Below are 13,002 nucleotides of genomic sequence, written 5' to 3' on the forward strand. Positions count from 1 at the left end.
ACTAGGAACAGACTGGAGAGAGAGGACGCTTTCATTTTGAGAAGTGATAACACTAGGAACAGAACTGGAGAGAGAGGACGCTATCATTTGAGAAGTGATAACACTAGGCACAGAACTGAGAGAGAGGACGCTATCATTTTGAGAAGTGATAACACTAGGAACAGAACTGGAGAGAGAGGACGCTATCATTTTGAGAAGTGATAACACTAGGAACAGAACTGGAGAGAGAGGACTATCTTGAGGTGATAACATAGGAACCGAACTGGAGAGAGGACGTATCATTTTGAGAAGTGATAACACTAGGAACGAATGGAGAGAGAGGACGCTATCATTTTGAGAAGTGATTAACACTAGGAACAGAACTGGAGAGAGAGGACGCTGATCATTTTGAGAAGTGATAACACTAGGAACAGAACTGGAGAGAGAGGACGCTATCATTTTTGAGAAGTGATAACACTAGTGAAACAGAACTGGAAGAGAGAGAGCAATATGAGAGTACAGTACACTGAGAGAGAGACGTATCATTTTGAGAAGTGATAAACACATAGGAACAGAATGGAGAGAGAGGATCTGCTATCAAATTTGAGAAGTGACTAGCACTAGAACAGAACTGGAGAGAGAGGACGCTCTTACATTTATGAGAAGTGATAAAACTAGGGAACAGAAAATGGAAGAGAGAGGAACGTATTCATTTTGAGACATAAGTGTATAACCACTAGAACAGAACTGGAGAGAGAGGAACCCTACATCGATTTTTGAGAAGTGATAACACTAGAACAGAACTGGAGCAGAGGGACGCTATTGCATTTTTGTTGAGAAGTGATAACACTAGGAACAGAACTGGAGAGAGAGGACGCTATCATTTTGAGAAGTGATAACACTAGGAACAGAACTGGAGAGAGAGGACATGAGAGAACGCAAGTAGGAAGGTGTATTTCAAAACAGGTGTTGAGATATATATATTTTTTAATGGAAGCAGCAAGCAATTCAATTGTGAACCTCAAACAGCTAGCATTTATGCTAATGCTAAAACGATTATACAATTCTTCACATTAAGTCTAGAGATTTGGCGACTACAGTGTTTGTTAGTCCCTACAAATTTGCAAGGGAATAATTGCTACGTCGAACAGCCACTTCATGGCGCTATAAATAATGTACTATTGTGAACACTTGCATGTATAATGCTCCAATGCAGCCATCTCTTTCAGCCTGCTCATAAGCCAGCAACAGCCCCCCGTTTCATTGCTGCTTGTAGCTACAGATGTCTCTCTTACTCACTTTTTCTGTTTCTCTCTCAGCCCCAACTTCTATATCCTTGACGAGCCGACCAATCACCTGGACATGGAAACGATCGAGGCTCTAGCGAAAGCCCTCAACAAATTCAAAGTAAGCTTGTTAAACCAGAAGAGAAAATGTCCTTTATCAGTTGAGTAAATCTGGACAAACTGTCATTCATGGATCGCTTTTCTTTATAAGCTTACTTTGGCCACCTCTAGCTAACAATCAATGGAAGTGATAGCTCTTGAACACAGTTTTAATGTGCGTTCATACCCTTTTTAACTCTATCCTCTCCTCAGGGTGGAGTGGTCCTTGTCTCTCACGACGAGCGTCTGATCCGGCTCGTGTGCAGAGAGCTGTGGGTCTGTGAGCACGGGAACGTGCGGCGAGTGGATGGGGGCTTCGACGAGTACCGGGATATCTTGCAAGAACAGTTCCGCAAGGAGGGCTACCTGTGAGGGGCAACTCACCCATTACGCCAACTATGACAGTCATGCCAAGTTGCCAATTGACTTCAATAACCTAAAGCCCCCCCACTCTTCACTCCCTGACTGCCAATCATCATCCTCAGGGGGAGAACTGAGTTTAACTGGCTACTGTCCCGGCATCCTCTCTGCTCCCCCACACTACCGTTTTTGTTTTGTTTGTGATTTAGTTTGGCCCGGCAGTTCAAAGTGGCATACTCTTGTCTTATTGTCCTGAAGCAGACAAGTTTTAGGGTACATGGAGGGTACAAAATCTGTCCACATGGAATGTCGATTGTGTGTGTACTCCGAAACTGCTCCGGCCTTGCCACTCCCAACCTTCCTGATCATAATAGTTTGAGCTGATTTGGTTCACTTAACATCAAGGAGGATATTCCATCCTGTGAAGGTGGGGGTGTTGTACCCTCTAACTGTTAACCCCATGTGGGCAGCCATCTTGGAATAACGTTACATCCTTTTAGATCATTAATATCAGTGAAGGGATGAATATGTATTTTTCTCTCCATTTCTTCATCCATGTTGAATATGTGTGTGATTGAGTGCGAGAGGATACATTTCAAGTGATATGGGATGATGTTTCTCCTGAACATGTGTGCTCGTGATGGAGAGGGATCATCTCTTAATCAGTGGAACCTCGGGCTGAGCTGAAATGGCACCCTGTTCCCTACATAGTGCAGTATTTTGGGAATTAGCCAAAAGTGCACCATAGCGTCATTTCAGACACCCCTGGTCGTGTTCATTGGGCACCAAACAGAAGAAAACAGTCTGAAACTGAGGGACTACGTGGTCTTGTTCATTAATTAGAAACGCTCCTTTTCTGTTCCAAATGTTTTCTGTGGCGTTCCCTAATGAACACGATCCTAGGAAACATCCATATGTGTTAGCATGGGAACCCACCAGCACAACAACTTGTACAACAGCAGCAGCTGGCGCCAGGTCTCTTGGGAAGAAGCAGCAGTATCTCCAAGTAAAGAGGGGTATTATTATAAATATATATATATACACACATCTTAAAGACTATCAGAATAAAAAACGAAATTCCTTCCTCTTCAACGTTATATCGCTAACTTATAAATAGCTGTTTAAAGAACTATTCAATCATAACACCATGCCAATAAAAAAAGCTTTAATCATCCATTCGCCAGGTCTGCTCTCTCTGCTATTGTGCAACTAACACCATGCAACGTGACTTTATTATTTTGACAAAGTGGACCCCGTTTCATAACAATCTAGAGAAGATCTATGGATAGAGTCCATATCCAAGCGACAGAAAACACTGAAATAATATAAATGTTTTGTGAAAATTGTAAATGGATGCTTAATCAGTCACAGGTTGAGTTCATAAAGGAGTGGACTGTGCGTGTGTATATGGTGCCATACAGACTTGTCGATTACTTCAGAGCTCTCTGCAGATTGGCGTACCTATAGAAAGTAGAGCTAGTCAGCTCTACAGATTGGCGTACCTATAGAAAATAGAGCTAGTCATCTCTACAGATTGGCGTACCTATAGAAAGTAGAGCTAGTCATCTCTCTACAGATTGGCGTACCTATAGAAAGTAGAGCTAGTCATCTCATTCTACAGATTGGCGTACCTATAGAAAGTAGAGCTAGTCATCTCTCTACAGATTGGCGTACCTATAGAAAGTAGATCTAGTCATCTCTCTACAGATTGGCGTACCTATAGAAAGTAGAGCTAGTCATCTCTCTACAGATTGGCGTACCTATAGAAAGTAGAGCTAGTCATCTCTTCAGATTGGCGTACCTATAGAAAATAGTTGTTTATCTGGCCCGGGTTACCCCAGTGGGAGGAGTTTGAATTGGGTGAAAAGGGACTGCCCCCCGGGCGTGAGCCAGGTACCCCGATATGGCCAAGTCAACTCAAAACAAAAGTGACGTAATGATGCGTAGGATTATGTGATTGTTTTGTTAACGCTTTATCTGCCTTCAAAATGAAAACTAGTTTATTTTCTGGCAAAGAGATGTATGTTTCTGGACGATGCACCATGCTATCTTGTTGACAACATGACCGAGCTGCGCAGATTACTGTTAGATCTGAGAAGGGTGCTCCTCCCTCCCAGCTTTCGCCCGATGATGTGAAGAGCTGTTGCCCGGTTCAACCCTGGCCAGCATAATAAAACTCCCTCAATGTAAAGAACAGTAGCACTGGTGCTGAACTGTTTCTGCATTCAACTGCACTGTTGCCTATTAAAATGAGACAAAGGTGATCTAAATCCGAAATGGAAGGTAAACAACACAATGATGCACAGCTTTGAGTGAACATGAGACTATTTCAATGCAATAGTCAGTGAAAATAAATGGGTGGGATAGGATGTCTGAGAGCATTGCATTGCATTACAATATAAATATAGTCATTTTGCATACTTTACATTCTGCTGTCCACAATACTGTCAACACACATTGCCAGGGATGTACTTTACCCTCAATTACGATGCAAACACCTGCATGAATAAAAGCAAACTCATTCCCTGGCACAGCTTCTTACAATGAAACAATTCTTGTACATTTTCAAATCCATTTTCTTTTCATGACCTGTCATATGATCTCCTCCAGATCGCTTTGCCTATCCCAGTCAGGTGGTTGTTCCATTGGCAGCCCTGCTATGTCCTCAAACACTGGGGCGTAGGTGTGAAAACACACACACATGTTCAGGAGCTGCTCCCAGTGTTGAGGGGAATCACCAGAGTCAGCCGTCCTAGTCCTGTACTGGGCCTGAGAGGGAGGCACAGGGTCTCTGAATGGGGAAGGGACAGGCAGGCTCTCCGCTGGTTCTCTGTGTGTGCGGATGGTGATCAGTGTCCGCTCCCGTAACAAGCCCTGGGCGCTTAGTAGAGAGAAGTCCCTGTCAAAGTCGACCTCTGAGCAGGTAAAGGAGCTGTGGGTGTTGCTGTCTGAGGAACTGTCCATCCCTCTGTTTATCCCTCTGGTAGCTCTGCCAGGTCTGGGCCATTGAGCCAGCTGATGTAACTGAACATCCACAGGGCTGTTCAGCTTCCTCACCTCCTCCACAGAGAGACACTGAGGAGGACCCCTCAGCCCTGGCACTACCAACCTCCCGGGGAAGCGCTGCTCTTCATCATCTACCTGGCTCAGCGGCCCACTGGCCATACCACATCCTCCGTCTCTGGAGACTCTTTCGTCAGGGTGTGTCAGGGGCCTCTGCCACAGCTCCACTGGCCTCTCTCTGTCATCTGGATTTGGGGAGCCTGGCGTTTTCTTCTGACATCCCCTCACTCCAGTCTCTGTCCTCTCCCAATCTGTGTTGTGGAGAGACCCAGTGAGCCTTAGAGAGCCAGTGTCAGATTGGAACACACTGTCTATCTCGTAGTATTCCAGCTTCTCACTGTGTCCACCAGCCTCCACACTTGACCTGGCTGTACTGTAGCCGTCCTGGACAGCCTCCCTCGGTTTGTCCGCCCGGATCACGTCAGGTGGCTTCCCTCTCACCGCAGGTACAGAACTAGTGGTCCTCGGGCCTTCAAAACAAAACGCTCCGTTGTCCGTCCCTTCCTCTCCACGTTGCGGGGAGCCACTGTCAGCCTGATGCTTCTGTGGCCGGTGGCAGCAGGCATTAGCATTGCGTCTCCCCAGGCAGAGGAACACACCCAGGCCCAAGCAGAGGAGGAAGGAGGTGACGGGGAGAACCACACCGATGACCCACAGAGGAGCGGAGGGGCCCCCAAGGGCCTCCTGATCAGAACACACTCCTGCTCCTCCCCGGAAGTCCTCTGGTGGAGGGGAGGAGCAGAGCTCACAGGAGCCAGCCGTGAGGCAGATACAGGAGCTGTTCCTAGTGCCAGCCGAGCCACCGCAGGCTGGAGCAGTGGGACAGGGCAGAGAGAGGCATGGTAGTCTGGCGTTGGTGGGGACATCCTCAGGGCAAGTGGTGGAAATACAGGAGCCTGGATGTACCAGAGGAAATGTGTGTTACAGTATGGACCGGTAAGAGGAGCCTATCTGTTAGATTTAGTGTGTGTGTGTGTGTGTCAGCGACTCACATGAGGGAACACAGGAGCCTGGGGACTCACAGCTGGACTGAAGCAGGGTAGAACTGGGCCAAACCTCCACTATCAGACTGTAGCCGCTGACTGGCAGGAAATGGCCATTGTATCGGACATACTCCACACAACCAGAGAACCCTACTGAGGGGAGACAGAGGAAACATACTTGCCTAATCCCAAAACTTGCCCCTAGATGCTAACCCCCTAGGTAGCTGTGTAGATTTTTTAAAACTGGACGTAAATCAACATGGTATGAATGCTCCACTTTGTCTTCAAAGAGGTCAAGTGTATTTCTGGGATGGGAGTTCGTCACTTTCTTTATTGAACCCCCGTCGCTAAGGGGGGAAACGAGTTCAGAGTCGGGAGCTTAGACTGCTACACCAGACACTGCAGCACAATAATGTGGATTTTTGAACATATTGCAACACCTGTCCAATCCACTCAGATCGATGCAAGTACATAGGAGGTAGGATTTGGGATTGGCTGTACATCTTCACACTGCAGGTCACAACACATAAACACTACTATCCTCAGAACACGATTACAGTTAATGAATACACAGCTCAGCAGTATGTCATTGACTGACAAACTAAAATGTATTCCGATCCGGGGTGAAGTTTCCCCTAGGTTCCCCTAAGTTTCCCCTATTCCCCTTCCCAATTCTAACCTTAAACATTAGCGGGGAAAATGCTAAACTGACCGAAGATCAGCATCTAAGGGCAACTTCATCCTACACCATTTCTTCCAACCTGGGCGCTTGAGTCTCGTGTCTCGGGGTGGTGGTGGTGGAGTCGCTCCAAGGACGATCTTCTCCACATTGACAGCACTTAGGTCCAGAGCTCCGTCATCGCTGGTGTTCATGACTGTCTGTCCGTCCATCAGAAGGACAGTGCTCTGTCCAACTGTGGAAAGATGGAGGACGTGCCAGTCCCCGTCCGCCATGCTGGTCTCTGAGGCGACCTAGCATGATAAATAATGATAACGGTATTTAGGTTATAGCACTGACAGCTAACACATATATTGAGAAAGAGGCCCATGCAGGAATTGAACCCAAACTCTGGTGTTGTCAGCAGCACCATGCTCCGTCGCTGGTGGTTACCTCTGAGAGGACGCCCGACGTTCTGTCTCTGGAGACATACAGGAGGTTTCCATCCATCACCTGAACGTGTCAACGGAAACTTGGTTTAGAATAAGGACAGCTAAGAGTTAACACTTTACTCCAAAAATGCAGACTCCAACAGAACACTGAATGTACAGTACATTTGGAAAGTATTCAGACCCCTTGACTTTTTACACATTTTGTTACGTTACAGCCTTATTCTAAAATGGATTAAATCGTTTTTTTCCATCAATCTACACACGATACCCCTTAATGACAAAGCAAAAACATTTTTTTAGAAATGTTAGCAATTTTATTAAACAGATACCTTATTTACATAAATATTCAGTCTCTTTGCTATGAGACTCAAAATTGAGCTCAGGTGCATCCTGTTTCCTTTTATCATCCTTGAGATGTTTCTAGTCCACCTGTGGTCAATTCAATCGATTAGACATGATTTGGAAAAGGCACACACCTGTCTATATAAGGTCCCCCATTTGACAGTGCATGTCAGAGCAAAAACCATGAGGTCGAAGGACTTGTCTGTAGAGCTCCGAGACAGGATTGTGTCAAGGCACAGATCTGGGGAAGGGTACCAAAGCATTTCTGCAGCATTGAAGGTCCCAAAGAACGCAGTGACGTCCATCATTCTTAAATGAAAGAAGTTTGGAACCACCAAGACTCTTCTTAGAGCTGGCCAAACTGAGCAATCGGGGGAGAAGGGCCTTTGTCAGGGAGAGCTCCTCTGTGGAGATGGTTGTCCTTCTGGAAGGTTCTCCCATCTCTGCAGCACTCTACCAATTAGGCCTTTATGGTAGAGTGGCCAGACGGAAGCCACTCCTCAGTAAAAGGCACATGACAGCCCGCTTGGAGTTTGCCAAAAGGCACCTAAAGGAAACAAGATTCTCTGCTCTGATGAAGTATGGTGGTGGCAGCATCATGCTGTGGGTATGTATTTCAGCGGCAGGGACTGGGAGACTAGTCAGAATCGAGGGAAAGATAAATGTAGCAAAGTACAGAAAGATCCAGAGCACTCAGGCCCTCTGACTGGGGAAAATAAAATTGATGACCTACTATTAAGATTATCCTACCAACGGGACATTAAAAACTTTAACATTTGTGTTTCACCGAGACGTGGTTGAACGAAGAAACGGACAATATAGAGCTGGCAGGATTTTCCATGCACAGGCAGAACAGAGACGCTACCTCTGGTAAGACGAGGGGTGGGGGTGTGTGTCTTTTTGTCAATAACAGCTGGTGTGCGATGTCTCTAATATTGAAGAAGTTTTGAGGTAATGCTCGCCTGATGAAGAATACCTTATGATAAGCTGTAGACCACACYATCTACCAAGAGAGTTCTCATCTGTATTATTCGTAGCCGTCTATTTACCACCACAAAGCGAAGCTGGCACTAAGATCGCTCTCTCCCTCAATGTGAGCAAGACAAAGGAACTGATCGTGGACTACAGGAAAAGGCGGGCCGAACAGGCCCTCATTAACATCGACGGGGCTGTAGTGGAGCGGGTCGAGAGTTTCAAGTTCCACATCACCAACGAACTATCATGGTCCAAACACACCAAGACAGTCGTGAAGAGGGCATGACAAAACCTTTTCCCCCTCAGGAGACTGAAAAGATTTTGCATGGGTCCCCAGTTCCTGTTGGTTAAGGGCTTGTAAGTAAGCATTTCACGGTAAAGTCTACACTTGTTGTATTCGTCGCATGTGGCAAATAAAGTTTGGTTTAATTCGGGGCGGTTAATCATCCAACAGGACAACAACAAGTCTCTGTATATCCTTGAGTGGCCCAGCCAGAGCCCCGACTTGAACTCGGGTCGAGAGTTGCTGCTGTCCTTGCTCCTACCTATCTTTCCGAGTTGGTCCTGCCGTACATACCTACACGTACGCTACGGTCACAAGACGCATGCCTCCTAATTGTCCCTAGAATTTCTAAGCAAACAGCTGGGGGCAGGGCTTTCTCCTATAGATCTCCATTTTTATGGAATGGTCTGCCTACCCATGTGAGAGACGCAGACTCGGTCTCAACCTTTAAGTCTTTACTGAAGACTTATCTCTTCAGTAGGTCATATGATTGAGTGTAGTCTGGCCCAGGAGTGTGAAGGTGAACGGAAAGGCTCTGGAGCAACGAACCGCCCTTGCTGTCTCTGCCTGGCCGGTTCCCCTCCACTGGGATTCTCTACTCTAACCCTATTACAGGGGTGAGTCACTGGCTTACTGGTGCTCTTTCATGCCGTCCCTAGGAGGGGTGCGTCACTTGAGTGGGTTGAGTTACTGAGTGATCTTCCTGTCTGGGTTGGCGCCCCCCCTTGGTTTGTGCTGTGGTGGAGATCTTTGGGGGCTATACTCGGCCTTGTCTCAGGATTGTAAGTTGGTGGTTGAAGAATATCCCTCTGTGCGGGGGCTGTGCTTTGGCAAAGTGGGTGGGGTTATATCCTTCCTGTTTGGCCCTGTCCGGGGGTATCATCGGATGGGGCCACAGTGTCTCCTGACCCCTCCTGTCTCAGCCTCCAGTATTTATGCTGCAGTAGTTTGTGTCGGGGGGCTAGGGCCAGTTGGTTATATCTGGAGTACTTCTCCTGTCTTATCCAGTGTCCTGTGTGAATTTAAGTATGCTCTTTCTAATTCTCTCCTTCTCTCTTTCTTTCTCTCTCTCGGAGGACCTGAGCCCAGGACTCAGGTCAGGACTACTGGGCATGATGACTCCTTGCTGTCCCCAGTCCACCTGGCCTTGCTGCTGTCCCAGTTTCAACTGTTCTGCCTGCGGTTATGGAACCCCTACCTGTCCCAGACCTGCTGTTTTCAACTCTTAATGATCGGCTATGAAAAGCCAACTGACATTTATTCCTGATTATTATTTGACCATGCTTGTCATTTATGAACATTTTGAACATCTTGGCCATGTTCTGTTATAATCTCCACCTGGCACAGCCAGAAGAGGACTGGCCACCCCTCATAGCCTGGTTCCTCTCTAGGTTTCTTCCTAGGTTTTGGCCTTTCTAGGGAGTTTTTCCTAGCCACCGTGCTTCTACACCTGCATTGCTTGCTGTTTGGGGTTTTAGGCTGGGTTTCTGTACAGCACTTCGAGTTATTAGCTGATGTACGAAGGGCTATATAAAATAAACTTGATTGATTGATTGATTGAACTCCATCGAACATCTGGAGAGACCTGAAAATAGCTGTGCAGCGACGCTCCCCACCCAACCTGACAGAGCTTGAGAGAATGTGCAGAGAAGAATGGGATAAACTCCCCAAATACAGGTGTGCCAAGCTTCTAGCGTCATACCCAAGAAGACTCGAGGCTGTAACTGCTGAATACTTATGTAAATGTGTTTATTTTTTTTATTCTTCTTACAAATTTGCAAAAGTTTCTAAACAGTTTTTGCTTTGTCATTATGGGGTATTGTGTGTAGATTGATGAGGGGGAAAAAACTATTTAATACATTTTAGAATAAGGCTGTAATGTAACAAAATGTGGAAAAAGTGAAGGGGTCTGAATACAGTGAATAGGATTTGTGCCAAATGGTACCCTATTGACTTTATAGTGCACTACGTTTGACCATGGCTCATAGTGCTCTGGTCAAAAGTAGTGCACTACAGAATAGGGTATCATTTGGATCCACAGCTCACCCAAAGAATGTAATTTAAGAAGCTCTCTTCTCCTCTCCATTGCAAACTCAATTTTCCGTGTCCTATAACTAAACTGTCTACAGTGGCAAGACAAATTATGTGAACCCATACATGGATTTCTGCATAAATTGGTCATCAAATTTGATCTGATCTTCATCTAAGTCACAACAATAGACAAACATAATGTGCTTAAACTAATAACACAGATATTGTATTTTTGTCTATTTTGAATAAATCATTTCAACATTCACAGTGTAGGTTGTAAAAAGTACGTAAACCCCTAGGCTAATGACCTCCAAAAGCTAATTGGAGTCAGGAGTCAGCTAACCTGGAGTCCAATCAATGAGACGAGATTGGAGATGTTGGTTAGAGCTGCCTTGCCCTATAAAAAAACTCACAAAATTTGAGTTTGCTATTCACAAGAAGCATTGCCTGATGTGAACCATGCCTCGAACAAAAGAGATCTCAGAAGACCTAAGATTAAGAATTGTTGACTTGCATAAAGCTGGAAAGGGTTACAAAAGTATCTCTAATAGCCTTGATGTTCATCAGTTCATGGTAAGACAAATTGTCTATAAATGGAGACAGTTCAGCACTGTTGATACTCTCCCTAGGAGTGGCCGTCCTGCAAAGATGACTGCAAGAGCACAGCGCAGAATGCTCAATGAGGTTAAGAATCCTAGAGTGTCAGCTAAAGACTTACAGAAATCTCTGGAACGTGCTAACATCTCTGACGAGTCTACGATATGTAAAACACTAAACAAGAATAGTGTTTATGGGAGGACACCACAGAAGAAGCCACTGCTGTCCAAACAAAACCATTGCTGCATGTCGGAAGTTCGCAAAGGAGCACCTGGATGTTCCACAGTGCATCTGGGAAAATATTCTGTGGACCGATGAAACTACAGTTGAGTTGTTTGGAAGGAACGCACAGCACACCAACATCAAAACCTCATCCCAACTGTAAAGTATGGTGGAGGGAGCATCATGGTTTGGGGCTGCTTTGCTGCCTCAGGGCCTGGACAGCTTGCTATCATCAACGGAAAAGTGAATTCCCAAGTTTATCAAGACATTTTGCAGGAGAATGTTAGGCTATCTGTCCGCCAATTGAAGCTCAACAGAAGTTGGGTGACGCAACAGGACAACGACCCAAAACACAGAAGTAAATCAACAACAGAATGGCTACAACAGAAGAAAATACGCCTTCTGGAGTGGCCCAGTCAGAGTCCTGACCTCAACCCGATTGAGATGCTGTGGCATGATCTTAAGAGACCAGTTCTGAACTGAAACAGTTTTGTAAAGAGGAATGGTCCAAAATTCCTCCTGACCGTTGTGCAGGTCTGATCCTCAACTACAGAAAACGTTTGGTTGAGGTTATTGCTGCCAAAGGAGGGTCAGCCAGTTATTAAATCCAAGGGTTCACATACTTTTCCCACCCTGCACTGTGAATGTTTACACGCTGTGTTCAATAAAGACATGAAAACATATTTAGTGTGTTATTAGTTTAAGCAGACTATGTTTGTCTGTTGTTGTGACCTAGATGAAGATCGGATCAAATTTGATATAATCCAGGTATTTCCAAAGGGTTCACATACTTTTTCTTGCCCCTGTACATTCACATACCGGTGTTAACATTATAGGTATTTCACTGAGAAATATCTCTAATCTCACATGAAGGCCTCATGTGCGGCAGGTAGCCTAGTGGTTAGACCGTTGGACTAGTAACCGAACGATTGCAAGATCGAATCCCCCAGCTGACAAGGTAAAAAATCTGTCGTTCTGCCCCTGAACACTTACTTACTTACTTACTTTATTGTCCCCATGGGGAAATTTTGTTGCAGTGCCATGTACACATTTAAAGTGGCGTTAAATACAAAACAAGATTGACAATACAACTTTCAATAACAGTCACGCACCAATAAATAAAATAAAATTTAAAATTTAAAAAATAAGAAAAGACTAGCCTGCTGGCCTTACGGGGTCAATGGGAACAAGGCAGTTAATCCACTGTTCCTAGGCCGTCATTGAAAATAAGAATTTGTTCTTAACTGACTTGCCTAGTTAAATAAAGGTAAAATAAATGTGCAGCTCACCCTGAGCTCAAAGTGTCCTTTCCTTCCCAAAACGAACAGCAACACCGCATCTCTCTCCACAGTCTTCACCTTGACTTCTATCTCAGAGAGATCTCCACTGCTCTCTGTCTGTCCTCTGTCTTCGTCCAGCAGGTCTTTCAGCTGCTGCTCTCTCCTGTAGCTCTCTCTGACCACATACTCTATGTAGCCGCTACTGCCCAGCCGTAACACATGCTCCTCTGAAATCTCTGTATGAAATAAAATACTTGGTCAGTGGAGCTGCGAGTCATTGAACAGGTTGGTCACACCATGAAACACAGTCAGGTTTAGTGGTACTGTCGTCCCAGGAAGGCTGGGGTTAATTTGGTTTTTAATTCAGTCAATTCAGGGAGTAAATTGTGTAA

At 45.5% G+C, this 13,002-nt stretch overlaps 2 protein-coding genes and 1 long non-coding RNA gene across 3 annotated transcripts in view; 1 reads left to right on the plus strand and 2 right to left on the minus strand.

Annotated features, from left to right (window-relative positions):
* Window positions 1-2,898, plus strand: part of LOC112068225 (ATP-binding cassette sub-family F member 3) — a 23,406-nt gene extending 20,508 nt beyond the window's left edge. Inside the window, 2 exon segments of the mRNA XM_070438075.1 lie at window positions 1,189-1,386; window positions 1,578-2,898. Coding sequence (XP_070294176.1) covers window positions 1,189-1,386; window positions 1,578-1,736 — 357 coding nt within the window. The 3' untranslated portion in view covers window positions 1,737-2,898.
* Window positions 12-445, minus strand: LOC139023902 (uncharacterized). Its single transcript, XR_011475132.1, has 3 exons — window positions 378-445; window positions 130-232; window positions 12-80 (listed from the first exon to the last, which is right to left on the minus strand). It is a non-coding gene; the product is annotated as an uncharacterized lncRNA (long non-coding RNA).
* A 95-nt stretch (window positions 2,899-2,993) lies between the features above and the next one.
* LOC112068224 (protocadherin Fat 4) overlaps window positions 2,994-13,002 on the minus strand; it is a 33,163-nt gene continuing 23,154 nt past the window's right edge. The window contains exons 18-22 of the mRNA XM_024135318.2: window positions 12,620-12,846; window positions 6,882-6,941; window positions 6,532-6,742; window positions 5,780-5,923; window positions 2,994-5,683 (exon numbers count right to left, since the gene is read on the minus strand). Of these exons, the coding sequence (XP_023991086.1) occupies window positions 4,317-5,683; window positions 5,780-5,923; window positions 6,532-6,742; window positions 6,882-6,941; window positions 12,620-12,846 (2,009 nt within the window). The 3' untranslated portion in view covers window positions 2,994-4,316. The remainder of the gene's footprint in view (window positions 5,684-5,779; window positions 5,924-6,531; window positions 6,743-6,881; window positions 6,942-12,619; window positions 12,847-13,002) is intronic.

This window comes from Salvelinus sp. IW2-2015, unplaced genomic scaffold (assembly GCF_002910315.2).
Source record: "Salvelinus sp. IW2-2015 unplaced genomic scaffold, ASM291031v2 Un_scaffold285, whole genome shotgun sequence".
Classification (NCBI taxonomy): Eukaryota; Metazoa; Chordata; class Actinopteri; order Salmoniformes; family Salmonidae; genus Salvelinus; species Salvelinus sp. IW2-2015.